General features: G+C 39.2%; 1 protein-coding gene and 1 pseudogene across 3 annotated transcripts in view; both read left to right on the top strand.

Moving 5' to 3' along the window:
* The window catches only part of LOC122899951 (BEN domain-containing protein 5), a 1,721,330-nt gene that overhangs the window by 1,211,856 nt on the left and 489,246 nt on the right, over positions 1-20,228 (top strand). For all 3 annotated transcript variants that reach the window (XM_044238193.1, XM_044238194.1, XM_044238192.1), the window contains exon 5: positions 1,681-1,897. In XM_044238193.1, the coding sequence (XP_044094128.1) occupies positions 1,681-1,897 (217 nt within the window). The remainder of the gene's footprint in view (positions 1-1,680; positions 1,898-20,228) is intronic.
* On the top strand, positions 11,172-12,046 carry LOC122899952 (annotated as a pseudogene).

The raw sequence follows: 20,228 nt of genomic DNA, 5'->3' as shown, positions 1-20,228 counted from the left end.
GTCTTTAGTTGTCCTCAAGAGTCTGTAACTGTGGGGTGCCTGGGTGGCTCAGTGGGTTAAGCTTCTGCTTTCAGCTTACGTCATGATCTCAGGGTCCTGGGAGTGGGCTCTCTGCTCAGCAGGGAGACTGCTTGTGATCTCTCTGTCAAATAAATAAACAAAATCTTTTTTTAAAAAAATGGGCAGAAGACATGAACAGACACTTCTCCAATGAAGACATACAAATGGCTATCAGACACATGAAAAAATGTTCATCATCACTAGCCCTCAGGGAGATTCAAATTAAAACCACATTGAGATACCACCTTACACCAGTTAGAATGTCCAAAATTAGCAAGACAGGAAACAACGTGTGTTGGAGAGGATGTGGAGAAAGGGGAACCCTCTTCCACTGTTGGTGGGAATGCAAGTTGGTGCAGCCACTTTGGAGAACAGTGTAGAGATTCCTTAAGAAATTAAAAATAGAGCTTCCCTATGTCCCTGCCATTGCACTCCTGGGTATTTACCCCAAAGATACAGATGTAGTGAAAAGAAGGGCCATCTGTACCCCAATGTTTATAGCAGCAATGGCCACAGTCGCCAAACTATGGAAAGAACCAAGATGCCCTTCAACGGATGAATGGATAAGGAAGATGTGGTCCATATACACTATGGAGTATTATGCCTCCATCAGAAAGGACGAATATCCAACTTTTGTAGCAACATGGACGGGACTGGAAGAGATTATGCTGAGTGAAATCAGTCAAGCAGAGAGAGTCAATTATCATATGGTTTCACTCATTTGTGGAGCATAACCAATAGCATGGAGGACAAGGGGCGTTAGAGAGTAGTAGGGAATTTGGGTAAATTGGAAGGGGAGGTGAACCATGAGAGACTATGGACTCTGAAAAACAGTCTGAGGGGTTTGAAGTGGCGGGGGGGTGGGAGGTTGGGGTACCAGGTGGTGGGTATTATAGAGGGCACAGCTTGCATGGAGCACTGGGTGTGGTGAAAAAATAATGAATACTGTTTTTCTGAAAATAAATAAATTGGGAAAAAAAAAATAAAAAAAAATAAAAAAAATAAAATAAAAAGGAAATTAATTTAAAAATCTCTGAAAAACAGTCTGAGGGGTTTGAAGTGGTGGGGGGGTGGGAGGTTGGGGTACCTGGTGGTGGGTATTATGGAGGGCATGGCTTGCATGGAGCACTGGGTGTGGTGAAAAAATAATGAATACTGTTTTTCTGAAAATAAATAAATTGAAAAAAAAATTACCAAAAAAAAATTTTTTTAAAAAAGTGTCTGTAACTATATTGTGTATTATTGTTAATATTTCATTGCCTGCTTCCCCACAAGAGTATAGAGTCTGTGAGGACAAACGTGTTGCCTATCTTACTTACCATTATACCTCAAGAATCTACTACAATGCCTAGGCATATAATAAGTGCTCAAAACAAGAGTAAACAATGACTAAAATCTTTGTTTAACTTTGCATTGTCCAAACAGCTAATAAAGGGTAGGGCTGGAATTTGAACAAAGTGCAGCCAAATCCTGGTCTCTTTTTGACCATAGATAGTATGATTGTTGTTCCCAGGTACCACTTGGAGTTCTTGATGTTATAGTTTCTCTTTTTCTGTTTATTACCTTTTGAAGCTTAAATGATTATCTGATATGCCCACATTTTTTTGTTTGTATCTTTAGGCAAAGGCTGCCACCTAAAAATGTTTACTACTACCGGTGCCCGGACCATAGGAAGAATTACGTGATGTCCTTTGCATTTTGTTTTGACCGAGAAGAAGATATTTACCAGTTTGCTTACTGCTATCCATATACATACACGCGCTTTCAGCATTACCTTGACAACCTGCAAAAGAGAAACATGGATTACTTCTTTCGGGAGCAGCTGGGTCAGAGCGTGGTAAGGCCTACTCAGAAACAGGCAGCCTTGGGGGTGGAGCTTAGCAGTGGGTTTTAATAGAATGCAGACAATGGATATTGATGCTTTGTAGGTGCTCTAGAACTTTTAAGAATGATTATTTTTATTGTGCCATTCTTTGCCTCTGTGGCCAACAGTAAGTCACGGAATAAGATATGAGACAGATGCTTGTTCTTCTGAATTGAAGCTGGTAAGACTTTCTAACAAGATACAAAAACTCTGGTGAGAAAACAAGGAGGCTCCTACCAGGTGTTATAGGCATGTTAAAGGCATGAAAGCATTTTATGAATGTGAGCCTCTGAGATAAAAAATTCATTAAAATACGTTTGTGTTTTAATGAATTCAGCTTGCCTTCAGTGCAGATTAACAAGTGGTGTGCAATTTGGCTGTACTGCCCACGACATGTTCCATCATTGCCCTCCATCAGTTCCCAATCCTTCTTCCTTCCCAGGTTTAGTTCTCTGGGTCTGGAGATTTCAGTCTTACAGTCTGTATTGGTTTCCTATTGCTCGCATAACAAATTGCCATGAACTTGGTGACTTACCACAAACTCAAATTTATTATTTTACAGTTCAGGAGAAGTCTGAAATTGGTCTCACTGGGCTAAAATCAAGGTATCAGCAGGTCTACATTCCTTTTGGAGGTTCCAGGAGAGAATTTATTTCCCTGTTCTTTCCAGCTTCTAGAGGCTATTTGCATTTCTTAGCTTGTAGTTCCCTTCCATCTTCAAAGCCAGCAATGGTTGGTCGAGTCTTTCTCATGATGCATCACTCTGACACTGAATCTCCTGCCTCCCTCTTTTTTTTTTAATTGAATATTGTTTTTTTAATTTTTTTATTTATTTTCAGCATAACAGTATTCATTGTTTTTGTACCACACCCAGTGCTCCATGCAATCCGTGCCCTTCAAAACACCCCCCGCCCCTTCAAAACACTCAGACTGTTTTTCAGAGTCCATAGTCTCTCATGGTTCACCTCCCCTTCCAATTTCCCCCAGCTCCCTTCTCCTCTCTATCTCCCCATGTCCTCCATGCTATTTGTTATGCTCCACAAATAAGTGAAACCATATGATAATTGACTCTCTCTGCTTGACTTATTTATAAGGACCTTTGTGATTATGTTGGGCTCAGCCAGATAATCCAGGATAATATCTCCATCTAAAGATCTTTAACTTAGTCACTTTGGTAAAGTCTCTTTTGTCATATAAAGGAACATATTCATAGTTTTCTGGGATTAGGACTTGCACATTTTGGGAAAGGCGTGCATTGTTCTGCCTACTATTGTTCTCTGTGGTCAATGATACTTCAGTTACTTATAATGAATAAGCAGGTGATTAATTGTTTTTATGTTTTTCTCTTTAAGAATTGTGGGCTGTGCCCCTAAAATAGGCATATTGAATACTTTAAAGATCCTAAGTGAGGATACTGATGGAATTGGCAGAAAATACTAGACTCGAGGTTCTGATACATGTTGGTGGAAAATTGGGGATTGTGAGTTCCACCTAGAAGGGAGCGCCACTTCTAAATGAAAGCTTTCAAGACAAGGCTGTTTAAAAGATGTAGAGTCTAGTCTAGCATACCCCAAAAGAGGAGAGAAATAAAGAAGGCTTGTGTATGGCTCAGGTACTGAGAGCCAAATCTGATCTTAAAAGCTAGTGGTCATGATGATGTTCTTGTAGTCTCAGATAGACAGAAGTATGCACTAAGATTTTGCAAAATATCTTCCCTTAACTCTGTCTTCCTAACAGTGGTTCTGGTGGGTGCATGTGTATCTGGTACCTATATATTTCTAATTGAAAATTGGGACACATGGTGTATTAGTCAGCATGCTAGCAGGAAACAGATGGCAGCCTCACTTTAGGATAATTCAAGGAGAGCTTAATAAATGGGCTATTTACAAGGTGTGGACCATGTGTAGGGAAACCACAGGATATAGTGCATTTCCCTGGGGCTAGTAACAGTTCAAAGGGTGTGAAGGGAAGGAATGGTTACCAGAACCCAATAGTAGAGAGCCATGTAGCGGGCAACCTTGAGTGGAACAGTGACCTTCAGTTAAGGAATAAAGTTAGCCTGAGATGACCCCACAGGGAGGGAGCTGAAAAAAATAAATGCATAGAACTCATTCTCTTACTTCCCTCTGATTTCCTAATAGGGTCCTTTTTGACCAACCCCACCAGAAGTCAGAAGACAAGAGAGCTCATTGATATAGTCCATACAGATAAGCCACCCTAGTCAGTGGAGAAAATAGAGAAAGACAGAGAGTGAATTGAGAGAGGCAAGTAGAACATATTAAATACATATTGATTGATCAGTAATTTATTACTGGAAATAGAGAGATTATTTAAGATAAGACTGTCAGAGAAATTCTGAGATGAGTGTTCTCCAGACTTGTGAATTGTGATATGAGTTAAGACGGTAAGTTCATTCAATACTTGTGACTTCTGATTTTAAGGGCAGGATTTGTATGTTTCATTCCTGTATCCCTGCAAGCCCCTTCTTAGATTTATGCCAGGCAGAATGTAGGCACATACTCAATGGCTATTAAATGGATTATTGAATGAATGGAAAAATGAATCCAGTGTGGATCCAGGATGGAATTTTACTATCATATCTGTGTTTTAGACAGAGGATGAAGAAGATGTGGAGAGAAAGGAGAAGATACAGTTGCATAGCACTTTCTCTTCTATTCATTTCATAGAACTCATATCCACTATTCTCAAAGAAAGGATGAGACATGAAGTCTTTGTTCTGGGTGATCACGTTTCCAGCTAAAAATTGGTATCCTATAGATACATAGGAAAACTGATATTGAATGACAACCTGATATCCCTGCCACAAGAAGCCTGAATTTTGTTTTCAGCTCTAATACCAAATTACTCATATGACCTTGAATGTTACTTACCCTTCCTGGGGACAAGTTTTTCTTCTATAAGATGAAAAAGTTGGACTTGAATGGTGTTTTCAAATTATTCTTTGAGGAACTCCTCTGGGAAAAAAAAAAGAGAGAGAGAGAGAGAGAGAAACAAGTTGAGACCCCTGTCTTCAGACTTTGTGAGGAGCACTGGGGGATATAAAACAAATCTTGGTGTTCTTCCAGAAATGTATTCTATACCTGAGGAAATAAGGCATATTCAAACAGTAAAATTTTAAAGCATATAATTAAGGATCTCATGAGTTGTTAGAGAGTTAATGGTCAGACAAACCATCAGGGAGAAGATAGGCTTTAAGCTGAGTCTTACAAGATGGGTAGAAATACTAAATACAGAGTTGGGGAGAAGACAGCACAGACAGCAGGATACAGCCAGTCATTGCATGGTGACAATTGGTTAGAAGTCTGGTTTGGTTAGAATAGGGAATCTTCCTCCTAGAAGATTGGGATAATCTTCTAGATTGAAATATCGGGGCCAAATTCTAGAAAGATTTAATTGTCATATTAAGGAATTGGAGGGGGTACTTGTAGATGTGGGGTCAAGTACCTTATGCATATCATCTTGCTTATTTCTCACAAAAGTTGTATGGAGTAGACAAAATTATCCCGTTTTGGGTGATAAATAATCTAAGGCTAAAGAATAAGTTACTTACCTAGAGTTATATGGCTAGTTCATATCAGAGACAAAGTTTAAACCTATGGCTTCTAACACCACACCTTCGTATTTTGATAGACCACTGACACTTTCTACATGGGACCAACTGAGAGCCTCAGTAGATTAAGAGATTACCTTATCCAAAACAACATTTTAAGAAATTAAAGTTAATGGAAGTACAGGGTATACCTGTGCTGGCCAAACTGTTTTAGGTAAACTCTATGGGTTGGACCTCAAAGCATGTGCCAGAGACTTTAAGGCTTTCTGGCATACTTTTGCAGACAGGACAATTCTTCATTACCAGTGTATTTGGTATGGCTCGTGTCTGAAGACACAACTATAATTAGTTAATCCTTATTCCAAGTTAGAGGGAAGATAATTATAAGTGGGAAGGCTAAACATGCCAACTTCCAGATCTTAGGGAAAGTAGGCAGAAAGCAAGATTTTGAATAGTGCTGGAACTATTAATCACCATGTCCATAGCTACTATTGCTACAAAATCATCCAAAATGGCATCTTATTTCGTTATTCACTACTGGCCCCTTCTAACCTCACCAAACAGAATCCCTTTGAACATCCATCAATGCTGCAACCTGACATTTAAAATAAATATATTATGGGAAAACTTTTTGTTGTTGTTCCTGTTATCTTAATTGTTCTTGTCTTTATTGAGGTATAATTAATATACCATATAATTTATCCATTATAAGGTTACACTTCTATGATTTTTAGTAAATTTATAGAGTTTTATACTATCACCACAATTGTTTTAGAACGGTTCCATCATCCCAAAAAGTTCCTTTGTTGATGTTCACTTCCACTCCCAACCCTAGCAACTACTGATCTTCTCTGACACTATAAATTTGCCATCTCTTAAAATTTCATGTAAATGAAATAATTTACATCCAGCATCTTTCAATTAGCATTACATTTTTGAGGTTTAGCCATTGTGTACCATGTATCAGTAGTTCATTTTTAGTGCTGAATGTATTCCATTGAAAAGATACATACCACTTTTTTTTATTCTCTAGTTGGGGCTATTATGAATAATGATGTTATAAGCATTCATGTGCATACCTTTGAGTGGACATGTGATCTGCTTTCTTTTGGTAGATTTCTAGGAGTGGAATTATTGGGTCATATAGTAAGTTCCTGTTCAAATTTAAAAAAAGAAAAGCTGTGGGCAATCCGGTGGCTCAGTTGGTTGAGTGACTGCCTTCAGCTCAGGTCATGATCCTGGAGTCCCAGGATGGAGTCCCACATCTGGCTCCCTGATCAGCAGGGAGTCTGCTTCTCCCACTAACCTCTCTCCTCTCATGCTCTCTCTCTCAAAAAAAAAAAAAAAAAAAGCCATCAAATTTTAAAAAAAGAAAAACATGTGTTCCATGTTAGTAATGCCATCTCCTACTAGAAATATAGGAGAGAGGGTTATAGTTTCTCCATGTTTTTGCTAACACTTGGAATTATCTATGTTTTTTATTCTAGCCATTTTAGTGGGTATGTAGAGGTATCTCATTGTGATTTTAAATGTGTTGCCCTAATGACTAATTATGTTGGTTATCTCATCATGGGCTAATTTGTCGTTCACGTAACTTCTTTAATAAAGTGTCAGTTTAAATCTTGCTCACTTAAAAATATTGGGTTATTTGTGTCCTTAAAATGAGTTTTGAGAGTTCTTTATATATTCTTAATGCAAGCTCTTTGTCTGATACATCCTTTGCAAATATTTCCATCTAATCTATGCCTTACGCCTTATCTGTTTATTCTCTTCACCATATCTTTTGAAGAACAGATGTTTTAAAACTTGAAGTCTAATTTATCAAGTTTTTCTCTTATGGATCATGCTTTGGATTCTTATCTAAGAACTCTTTGCTCAACTGGAGACCACAAAGATTTTCCCCCATGTTTCTTTAAAAAAATTTTATGATTTTGCTTATATCTCAGTCTGTGATAGATTTTGAATTATTTTTTATTTGTATGGCATAAGGTAAGGGTCTAGCTCATATTTTTTTGCCCACATATATTCAATTGTTCTAGCACTGCTTGTAGAAAAGACTGACCTTTATTTGTGAATTATCTTGGTATCTTTCTCTTGTGCCTCTGCTCCATTTTTCTTTTTTTCTTTCTGATTTTTAAGTCTGGATTCTTAGGGAGTCAACCCTGTGTCTCCGTAGGTTAATGGTCAGCTATTACAGGGCTGAGTTTGTGGTCACCTACCCTGGGTCCATAAGGTTTCCTTCCTCTGTCAATGGATCTGTATGTGGGAATGGGAAACACAGCCGAAGTTTGGGCAATTTTCAAATCTGCCCTGGCTTTTACTTTCCTTTCTGTATTGTGTTTACCATGAGCATTTGTGCAGCTTCAGGGTTGTTCAGGAGTGTGTGACTGGCTTGAGCCTTCTCAGGTCTCTACTGAGCTTGCACCAGTCTCAGCCAGGCATGTGTTTGTCCCAGCTATGCAAATGCAGGCCCTCCTTACTTGCCAACCTCTGTGATGATAGTTTCCACAAACAATACTTCCAGGTGTGGGCACTGCCCACTTTTCCAAATTGAGTCCCTTTGACTATGACAGAAAAACTTCCAGTCCTCCTTACTGCCCTGACAGAACCCTGCATTCACCAAGCTTAGGGGAGATGGAACAACCACAGCATATCACAGATTCTCATTCTTATTATCCAAAGTTAGCAGTGTTTAAAGCATAACAGTTTTGAGATTGTTGTATGTCTTTGGTCAATTTCCACAACACTTAAATGGTTGTGTCGGTTTTTTCCAGCTTTATATTTGTTTTCTGGAAATAGGATTTACCAATGCACTCCAACATAACCAGAAGTAGATTTTAATTGACAAATATTAGTTTTTCAATTGTATAACCCTTGTACTGTCAGACACAGTAAAATATGGTATTATTTTCATTCATCGTTGGACTACTTAGATGAACACCTAACTCTGCATGCATGGTGTGTGTGTGTGTGTGTGTGTGTGTGTGTATGTGTATGTTTTGATAGGATTAGATAGAGAGCCACTCCTTTACTTAGGGATATTTGCCAAAAGGAAGTGTCTAACAAAGAAAATAATCTCATAGTGTATTTTAGGGAATCACTAGAAAATCATTTATATGGGAAAACTACTGTCTAATTTCTGGCACTGGCTAGCTCTGTGACTTTGAGAAAAATCACTTCTCTTTAGGCTGCAGAAAGTCAGACCAGATTATTTCAAGTATCTTTTCCAATTACAACATAAATTATGGCTCAAACGTTCATGAGATCCTGATTGTGTGTTCTGAGTCAGAGATCAGCCTGCTATAATGTTGCCTCTTAATCTGTCCTTAATTTATAATACTGGTAGTTATTGAGTGCTTAACATGTGCTAGGTCCAATGCTATGATCGTCACACACATTATGTCACTGATTCCTCACAACAACCCTATTATGTGATTCATACTATTATTGAATGCCTAACATTGAACCAGCATGTCTAGGTTCTAGGGAAATAGCAGTGAAAACCAGGCAGAAATCTGTGTCTTCACAGGGCTTATATTCAAGTAGAAAGAGATAGACAATATTCTATAAATTAAATCAGGAAAGGGAATGAATTTTGGGGTGAAGGGTTCACTTAGAAGAATTTAATCTCTGGGATATATTAGTATTATCTTCTTCCATTTCCATTTTTAAAAACTGAGATACAATCAGATGATTAATTTGTCTATACCATAAAGTTGGAACTTGAAGCCAAACCTTTACAGACTCCAAAAAATGGACTCTAAACCAGTACTGGATGGGGAAATAAGTTTTTCACCTATATATTCATTTACTAAATTCATGCAAAGCCGTTCTTCAATACTACAGATACCTGATGAATACCTTCTACCTGTCAGGCTCTATACTGGGTGATGGAGATAGAAAGATGACTACCAAACACCCTTGTGCCTGAGAAGTATTCAGTGTGGGCAACACAGATGTAAAAACTAATAATGGCAGTGATGGTAAGAGACTTGATATAATAGAAGTAGTGGGCAGAGAAGGGGCACAAGGGAGGAAACAAAGCCTTATGTCAAAGGTATCTTGAACTGAGAATCAAAATATGGATATAGAGGCTGAGACGCATGGTTAAGTCCTGACAGTTTTGTATGGTTCCAGATGACAAAAGCCCACGATAAGCCCAAGAAGAACAGAGGATTAGCAATGGAGAAAGAAGGAGAGGTGGGTGGATGCTGGCCCAGGAGTGCCTTGAATACCAACCTAAAGAATTTGGATTTTATCCTGAGGACAGTGAGGAACCAATCTGGAAGGATCATGATCATTGTGGCATTTAACTCTTCCATTTCCAGGCTGCACTTACTGGTGACAGCAGATCTGCCTGTCTTTCCAGCTGCCTTTTTTTCCTCCTATAGACAGAGTTAACTATTTGCCAAAAGTACCTAAAGGAAAATTACCACCACAACACCATGTATAAAAATGAAGGGCACCTGCGTGGCTCAGCGGGCTAAGCCTCTGCCTTCAGCTCAGGTCATGATCTCAGGGTCCTGGGATCGACCCCACATCAGACTCTCTGCTCTGCAGGGAGCCTGCTTCTCCCTCTCCCTCTACCTGCCTTTCTGCCTACTTGTGATCTCTCTCTCTCTCTGTCAAATAAATAAATAAAATATTTTTAAAAAAATTAAAAAATAAATAAAAATAAGAATGCCATAGACATGCCTAAAAAGCTGGTCTTTCTGACCTTAATTAAGATCTCACACAATCTCTAGAGTTGGCGAAGACTATAGGGATCACGTTCAAATTTAGCAAATATATTAGGAATCTCTATGAGCAAGGACCCAAATTGTATAGACCAGTATCTTCTCTTAACATTCCAGAAATACAACTTTTCAGCCTCTGCTCACATATTTTTTGAGGCAGCCTGAGCCCCATTTCAAAGAGAAAAAAGTTCAGCATTCCCAGAAAGAGCACCTCCCTGTAACCTCTCTCCTTGACTCTAGCTCCACCCTCTGGGTCTACTTCAAAGCACATACTTGCTCCTATAGCCCCAGGACAGGTCTGCAAAGATAACAAGCCAGTGACCACACCCCCTCCTGAGTCCTCTACAGGCTACTCCCTTTTTTCCTCCTCTGCCCCCATAATTGTACATTTCTGCAAATTCTGTGGTTTCTAAACTTCGTGCCTTCTTTGTTGTTCTCTGGACATAATCTATGTTGTTAACTTCCTTTATAAAATATCAGAACTGAATGTAAAATTTTATAGGCAATATAAGCCTTCTACAGAAGAATAGGACTATTGCCTCTCTTGTTCTGAATGCTAGATCTCTAGAAATGTAACAAGGGTTTACATTAGCTTCTTTTAGCAGTGAAGTCTATCTGTAGTTGATTTTTGTTGTTGTTCCTTAAGTAAGGCGATTTTAATTCCTGATTTTTTAAAATAAACCTTATATTTTAAAATATTTTAAAAAATATTTTATTTATTTATTTGACAGAGATCACAACTAGGCAGAGAGACAGGCAGGGTGGGGGGTGAAGCTGGCTTCCTGCTGAGCAGAGAGCCGGATCTGGGACTCGATCCCAGGACCCTGAGATCATGACCTGAGCCAAAGGCAGAGGCTTAACCCACTGAGCCACCCAGGCACCCCTTTATAAGTAATTTTAGATTTATAAAAAAACAAGTTGACCATCTGCAGGTGCCATCATGGCAGTCACTGCTAGTCACGTGCTCCTGGTCTCTGGTCTCACCTTTGTGTTCCAGACACTCATGTACATGAAAGTACTCATCCAGGTAGAAAATGAGCCTCTTCCTCCAACAAAAGGACAAAATATTTTGGGGCAACAAGTATGTCAGCTCCCTGGTCTGTTTTGTTATGCTCAGCATTTTGTCAGCATTAGTGGGAAACATGGGTTGTTCATAGACTTAACTCCAAAACTATGTTCAGGAATCCTTGGAATTGTGGTCCATGGTAACGTTTTACAGCTTTATTGGGTAGTGTGAGAAGGTTGAGGAAATAGGCCCTGAAAATGTGCAAAAAGAAGCCACATTTTCCTTCAACCAAGTTATCAAGGAGACAAATCAAGAGACGATGGCTTGTTCTGCTGCTACCCTCATCACACATCCCTTCCACATGATCACTCTTGAGATTTGTGGTACAATTCACTGGCAGAGAATCCAAGTACTGTGGACTTTGTGACTCCATTGTAACCATGTATCAGGAAGAGGGCATCCTAGGATTTTTGTGGTCTTATTCCTCACCTCCAAGGTGACATCATTTCTTTGTGGCTCTGAAACTCACCAGCCTACCTTGACAGTACCTATGCACTGGACAATGGGGTTTCTACCATGTATGAAATGAAGAGTTATTCCCGAGCTGTCATAGGATTTTTTGCCAATGTTGACCTACCCCTTTGTACTTATTTCTAATCTTCCCACCTTACTTCACAATATATACTTCTTGGATAGATTGCTGGTGCCTTCTACAAAAAGAGAGAAATATGGGCTGAGGAAATAATTTCTTTTTCCAGAAGGTCCCCTTTGGGAAGACTTATTGTTGTGACCTGAGGGTGTTAATTTGAACATGTGGTGCGGGGATAGTGACATTACTATAGTCCCAGATGCACAGAATTGTGGGAGAGGATGTTGATTTCTATATAGTTTGGCACACTTTTTAAATAATCATTTAATCTTAATAAAAGGGAAAAAATTTGGAAAAGATAATATAAAATACAAATTGAAAAGATAACCTCACCCAGTTTCCTCTAATGTTACATAAATCATACACAACCATGGAGCATTTGTCAAAACAAATAAATTAACATTGATATGATACTATTAACTAAACTACAAAACTATATTCAGATATCCTCAGTTTTTCCACTGATATTCTTTTTCTGTCCCAGGATCTGATCCAGGATAACACTTTAGCCTATATTTTACAAGTATAATTGTGAACCCTTACAGTTGTCCTGCTATTGGTTTTAACCCTTCATTCTAGCTTGCTGTGATCATTTTGATTCTTGGGTTCTCTTATCTGTACTATTAGTGTCTTCACTAAGATTTTTTAAAAGTATATATGTTTTAAGCATTAATAGAAATGTGTAAGTGTTTAAAAGGTTGAAACCTGAGATCAAGGACAGAGATCCATGCATATTACCAGAGACTACTCTGGAATGCCTGGATTGGCATTTTTAAAAATCAATTCTAGGGGCACCTGGGTGGCTCAGTGGGTTAAAGCCTCTGCCTTCGGCTCAGGTCATGATCCCAGGGTCCTGGGATCGAGCCCTGCATCGGGCTCTCTGCTCAGTGGGGAGCCTGCTTCCTCCTCTCTCTCTCTCTGCCTGCCTCTCTGCCTAGTTGTGATCTCTGTCTGTCAAATTAATAAATAAATAAATCTTTAAAAAAAAATCAATTCTATATCAGTCCTTGAGCTTGATTGTGCTACTAACTCCAGTAGCATAAGCTATCTAAGTGAACAAGGTTTTACCTGCCTCCAAGTCAAGTCAGTTAAATTCTATTTAGTTTTTGGAGCAAAGTGGGCAAGTATAATGAGATTGGAAGAGTTAATATATGGAGCCTGGCAGCTTCTCCAATAGTCCTTATGCGGACTTGTGAAGAAAAGCCAGGATCTCAGAAAGTAGCTAGAGGGAACCATGGACAGCCAAGTCAGAGGACAGAAGACAGTAACACAGAAAAGAAAAGTAGAGAGGGCCAGCACCATTCTTATCAGCAGGGTAAGTTCAAAATAAAGTAGCTCCCTTCCATTCTTTCTATTCCTTCCCCATTGTTCTTTCTTCCCCTTTGAAGTAAAACATTATGGAATTGCAGCTGGCAACATGGCCAAACAAATGTATGAAAAATAATTACATCTTTTTGGCTGGGTTTTAAATTGAGTAATTGTTTGAAGTTAGTAATCTCAATTATCATTCCCCAATCCACCTCTCAGGAGAGTTCTTCGGACCCTCATCTGCACCAAACCTTGTCCTGATCAGACATTCTAAATTAAACAAACTTAGTAGTTTTGGCTCCTTTCCAGCAGGCCACTTCACAAGTCACCACTCTCTTGGCATAGTTTTTGCTATTCCCTCCAAAAAGAGTCTCAGTTAATTGGAAGCAGATATATCCTTCCAGCATCTGGTAAGGGACTTCTACCTTACCCGACTGCTACAGGTAATTCATCCATTCCAAACCTTATCCCCGAATGAGGAAGGCCCTAAAGATAAGATGCTGGGAATTGGGGGCACCTGGGTGGCTCAGTTGTTAAGCATCTGCCTTCAGCTCAGGTCATGATCGCAGGGTCCTGGGATCGAGCCCCACATCAGGCTCCCTGCTCAGTGGAGAGCCTGCTTCTCCCTCTCCTTCTCCTGGTCCCCTTGCTTGTGCTCACTCTGTCTCTTCTCTCACTGTTGCTCTCTGTCAAATAAATAAATAAATAAAACCTTAATTAAAAAAAAAAAAAAAAGATGCTGTGAATTGTGACCCTGAGTTCTCCACTGCTAGAACAAGCTGGTGCATGCCTGATTTACTCATGCTGCAGAGAATGACACAGATTAACATACACCTGCTCCAGACCTGAGTTTCCTAGTCCAGTGAATGTATCACCATCGCTCCAGGTGCCTGTGCCAGAAACCTGTCCTATTTAACTTTTTATTCAGTCCTTGCATACATAGTTACCAAGTATGAGTGATGCTATAACTTAATATCCTTAGAATCTATCCGTTCTTCATCTCTGCTGCCAGTGCCCAAGTTCAAACTATCAGTATCTCTCAGGGAATCATAACAGCTTCTTTAGCCAACAGGTATAAGATGTAAGGTGAAAAGGCCTGTAGGCTCTCTCTCTTATTCTGTTCACCTAAATATGTCAGCATTATAGTGGCTCCCAGAAAGTTCCAGCCTTCCTCCTAACCTTGTGTTGTCCTCATTGCCTCACTGATCCTCTGGTACCTGCCTAACCAAGAGACAGTAGACTTTTCACTGAAGCTACTTAGGTAGCTTGGCAGATGACATCCTTTCTGCTAACAGATTGCAATTTTAGGCCATTCTTTCCTCTTCCTTTTATAAAAAGACGTTTTGAGCCTTGTGACATCAGTCTATATTAACCCTCTGCCATTCCTTGTTGCTGTCATCTGCTGTTGTCTTGGACAGTTCTCTCATCATGGCGAACTTTGGTCCATAATTGTCTTTTCCACTACTCCACTGCCACTATGTTGAAAAATTTCAGTATCCATGAAAATGACCCACTGAACACCCTGTTCTCTCAGTAGGTTAAGATAAAATAATGAACTCTTAACTTGGTCTATAAGATCTTGCATAATCTGGCCTCTGCCTGCTTTTTCAGCCTGTCTCATTTATCCCTGTCATTTTGCTCTCTCTGTTCTACCCACACTGGCTTCCCTACGGTTCTTTCTATCAGACATGGATTGTCTCTCCTAACTTGTATACATACTGACCTATGTACCTGGAATCTTCCTTCTTGATGGCCCTTTGCCTAGCTACTTTCTACTCTGCTTTCAGGATCGAGGTTGAACATCACTTCCTCCTGGAATTCTTTCCTGATACACAATTCTCCATACCGGTTTGACAGCCTCTGTTACATGAGTCTATAATAAACTGTTTCCCCTTTAAAACACTTGTCACTCTTTTGATTACTCATTCTCTGTTTTCCTCTGTTTATAGGTTTAGGGAAAATTTTTATATTTAGGGTATGTATAAGAGTGGGGCAGGTGGAGAAGCCATGCTCTTACAGCCAGAATTCCTCCTGGTACCTCTTGGTGTGGTCATACTTTGTCACTTTCTCAGAAACTGTATTTCCATTTTGTTAAATCAGAAGGTATATAACATTAGGACACAAGGTCATTTCTTTCCTGTGAGTCACAGGATGTCAAAGCCAACAAGAAACATAATTTTCTGGAATTTAAAACCATGTTATCCATATCCCTAAGGTGGAATTTAGGCTGTGAACAATACCATAGATGCCATTGAGGAGGAAGGAAAAAGAGGGACTTCTGTGAAGTCAGGGCTTTGGCTTCTCTTATCGTCCCTGCCATGCATACCAGGCATGCCAGGCCCTATTCACTGGCCTTCCTCATAGACTTAGTTTAAAGAAAGGCCTCAAACAATGAATCGTGGAATACCACATCAAAAACTAATGATGTACTATATAGTGACTAACATAACATAATAAAAAAAGAATAATAAAGGACTCAGCTGTTAACAGTGTTTGCAAATTTCTCTTCCTGCAGCTAGAAACACTGGTGCTCAGAGAGGGAAGGTAACTCTCCTGAGTCACCCAGTGAGTTAGTGGGACAGCGCTAACTGGAAGCCCAGCTGCTCATACCTAGATTGTCCACTGCAGCCTACTGCCTCTCACTCCCAGATCTGTCTGCAAAGCTTGCTTATTTGTCTGTTCTTTCTGCAAACATTAACTAAGTATCTACAAGGCAGTGAAAATAAAATTAAATGCCTAAATCAGTAATGTGAGCTGTGTGGTGTAGAATCCTAACTCTCCCACTCATTAACTGTGTAACCTCAGACAATAACTTAGCCTCTCTTTCCTCACAAATTAGTGTCCCCCCGCCACCCCTCACTTCAAAAGATATCCATAGAAACTCCTTATTCAGTTATAGTTTTAAGTAGGAAGATCATCAGGGCTAGAAACATATTGGGATTTTTTAAATTTTGGCTCTGCCACTTACATCTTTGGCATGTCAAATAACCTCTTAAAGCTTCATCTGCTAACTAGGCACTGTGATTTAGCTTTAGGTTATTGTCATGACAAGACACTTCTAGTGGATATTAGATAACAGATGTGAAAGTGCCTCCTGAGTTGTTTGTAAATATTTGGATATAATGCAGTTGCAATACTGATTTCCCTTAACAGACTCTAAGCTCCCTGAAGGTATACAATTTGTCATATAAAAATGAGAACAGCTTACATTTAGAGTACTTACTCCATGTCAACTACAATTCTATCTGCTTTATTATAATTTAATCACCTTCAGCAACTTTATGAAACAGGCATTACTATTATGACAGTTTTGCTGATGAGGAAACAGGCATAGAGAGGTTAAGTAACTTTTTCAAGGGTATGCTGCTAGAAGAAACCAAGAAATGGGTTTTTGGCAGGGGGTGGGGGAAGGAACTATAGGAACATGGTAAAGACTCCTAAGAACTGTACAGGTGAGGTAATATTTTTGAGCTCCTTTCACCGATTAAGTCCTCCAAGATAGAGCTCAAATATTACCTCTCTCATACAAAAAGGAAAAGGGGTGAGGGGAAGAATAAAATCTGTCTGTTAACTAGTTCTGATGCTATCTCTTGGCCATTCTCAAAGGACAGAAGTATCACAAAGATAGTGGCTGGAAACTGAGAAAGGTAGGCATAAGGGCTGACTTCTTATAGGCTCCTAGGGAAAAGCAAATAGAATCAGCTGCAAGTCATTATTATCCATTTTCTAACAAAAATGTCCTGCTATAGGGGGACTTGATAACTGAACCAGACATTTTCCTAGAATCCTATTATTAGCATTCAAGGAGATTGTTTCAGTGTTAAAAAAAAAATCAAAGTTTCAAAATGTAGGATTTTAAGGCAACTTGCAACATGATGTTAGCCTCAGAATTGATTCAGACTGTGCAAGCTTACCTTCAAGAAGTTCACCTTGTGTTACTTTTAGTGACTGTGCCAACCAGTAATGGCTTAGGAATAATATGACGGGACATGTTGTTCACAGGCCATGGAAGAGACAAAACACAGGGTCTGGAAAGAAGAGGGTTACTTATGAGTCACCCATGCCATGGCAGTTGGAATTGGAAAATCCAGGTGGGATTTGACTCATGGTCCCTGGCTAGAATCTATGCTTCTTCCCAGAGCAAGCTGTTGAACTTCACAGGAAATCCTGTAGCCAGCAATGTGTCTGAAGTTGCAGTAACCTTCTCCTAGGCTCTGCTTGTCTCTGTAGGACTGTTAATGGATGTGGGGGAAGGAGGGATGCAAAAGGTCAGTTACTACCTGCCAGGACCTCCGTGTGGTTCATCATTCTCCCAGTGAAGCTACTGCTGCTCTTTCTTTCACTCTAACACTGCACTGTTAACCTCTGGTTCCTCCTTTTCCTGCTTATTCCTTCCTTCCTTATTCTTTTTGTCATTGGCAAAAAAATAAAATAAAATAATAAATCAATCTTGAAATGTGGATGTATCTGTAAGAAGTAACACTATAAATTTCTTAGAAGAAAACATAGGAGTGTATGTTTGTGATCATGGGTTAGTCAATAATCGTTTCTTAGATATGACACCAAAAGCACAAGCAGTGAAATACAAATTGAACTTTGTCAAAATTAAAAACTTTTATACTGAAAATTATACCATCAAGAAAGTGAGAAGACAAGCTACAGAGTGTAAGAAAATACTTTCAAATCATGTATCTGGTAAGAAACTTATATCAAGAACATAGAAAGAGATCCTACAATTCATAAAAAGACAAAAAAGAAAACAAAATTTAAGAATGGGTACTGGATCTAAATAGACATTTCTCAAAGAAGATAAAAATTGGCAAATAAGCACATAAATGCATACTCAACATAAAAAAAAAAAAGACATTTAACATCTTTTGCCATTGGGGAAATGCAAATTAAAATCTCAGTGAAGTATCGCATCTCAACCTCTGGATAATAAAAGAAGGACAGGGGCACCTGGGTGGCTCAGTCAGTTAAGCATCTATGTTAGGCTCAGGTCATGATCCCAGGATCCTGGGATCCAGTCCTGCATTGGGCTCTCTGATCATCGGGGAGTCTACTTCTCCCTATGCCCCTCCCCTTCCCCCCACCTCATGCGCTCACATGCTCTCTCTCTCTCAAAAACAAATAAAATCTTAAAAAAATAAATAAATAAAAGGAAGACAATAGCAAGTGTTGGAGATGATATGGAGAAACTGAGACCCTCATACATTACTGATAGGAATATAAAATGGTGCAGCTGCTTTGCAAAACATTTAGCGGTTCCTCAAAATGTTAAGGATAGAATTACCTTATGGCCCAGCAATTCCACTCCTAGGTATACATTCAAGAAAAAAAAAAAAAAATGTATGTTCACACAAAGTCCATGAAAAGGAATAAAGTACCGATGCCTGCTGTGACATGGGTTGTATTCCTCTTTGTGGCTGTACAGTTGCTGGGTTCACAGTAAGTTCCCAATAATTTTTGTTGAAAAAAAATATATATATATTAGTTCATATCTTTCTTAAAAGTGGAAACTATGGAAAATGTTCAAGTTTTTTGTTTGTCTTCCCAAAGAGATATCATTTCAGAAAATGAAACATAAAAATCCCACCTTGTTTTCTCTATTGTGCTTTCTACTGGATTAATTTATTACATGTTGTATTCCTTTATTTTTTCTAAATTATTTTACTTCATCCTCCAATATCACTTGATTCCTCTGGCTTATTTACCATTGTTTGGCATTAAAAGACAATTATTATTTGAGAAGAGAATAGAGGTATTCTCTCCAAATTATATTTTATAGGAAGGCATTTTCCAGTATATTTCCTACATTAAAGTGGCTAATAATAAGATATTAATATGCATTACAGCTACTTGAATCAGCCTCCTCTTTTTCATTTGATAATATTCGTACATATTTAAGAGTTTCTTAACTTTGTCTAACTAGGTCAGCAGAATATTACCCAATCTTGATACTATTTGTCCAGGCTGCCATTTTATAGGAGTTGGGAGAGCAGACAGATGGTTGAGAGTTTCCATCTTTTTCTCCCATTCTCGATGCTTGTGCTACTGGTGTTTGAAGTCAGGAGAGTTTAGACCTACAAAGACCCTGAAAGATTTATCTTCTAACACCTTCCTTGCCCAGCTAAGGAAGTGAAGAAATCTGTAGTACCTAGGAGTATGACCTAGGTTTCCCAATTAGGAATCTCATATTGTTTACATTTCATCAAAAAGGACCACGTTTAGTCGTGTTATTTACCATTCTCTCCTCATACACCATGTGTCAGGCTCTGTTTTTCTCTCGCGTAATCATTTCACCTTCAGGACTAACAATAGGCTTCTTGCTGTTATTATTACCTTACCTAGGTGAAGAAACTAGGGCTCATCTCACATAGCTAGTAAGTGGTAGAACCAGGATTTGTACCGAGGTCTGTCTGACTTCAAATGTATCCCCCTATTCTGCATGAGTCCTTTCACTGACTAGTCTTTGTTATTTTGAGGACCTAATAGGATCATGGAGGTGCTGACATGGTGGTGAAGAAGGCTTTATCTTCTTGAGTCCCCAGGGTTCTTTCTCAGGATAAAGATGCTTCTTAGGGCTCTGTTTTGCTTCCTTCTTGGCTTGCCTCATAGCCTAGCCTGCCTCCATCTTCTCTGTGACTGTGTGCCTACCCTTGTTCTTCTGGGCTTCCTGCCTTTAGCCTACTTGGGGAGGCTGATTCAGCCCTTCCAGCTTTTTCACATCTTTGCCCCACAAAACAAAGCCATATGTCCTTTTCTATTTCAAAGCTCTCTGTTACACCTGCAGGCAAAGAGTTGGGGAAGAAGGTAGCAGATGAACCTACAAGCAAAGATGAGACAACTTTCCAGATTTTCTTGGTGTTAGTTCTTACTCTGGGCTCTTGTTCCTCCACAGTTATCTCTGAGTGGGTGAAGCTCATTTGGCTGCCCTTCCTTCAGGCCCACCCTTCCTTAGGTCTAGGAAGACCTCCTCCAGGATCCTTCCTCTGTGCAGTCTGATGGGCCTAAATGTGTTCAAGAAGAATGAT

Source organism: Neovison vison, chromosome 2 (genome assembly GCF_020171115.1).
Source record: "Neovison vison isolate M4711 chromosome 2, ASM_NN_V1, whole genome shotgun sequence".
Classification (NCBI taxonomy): Eukaryota; Metazoa; Chordata; class Mammalia; order Carnivora; family Mustelidae; genus Neogale; species Neogale vison.
This window is presented reverse-complemented; position numbering and strand designations above follow the sequence as displayed.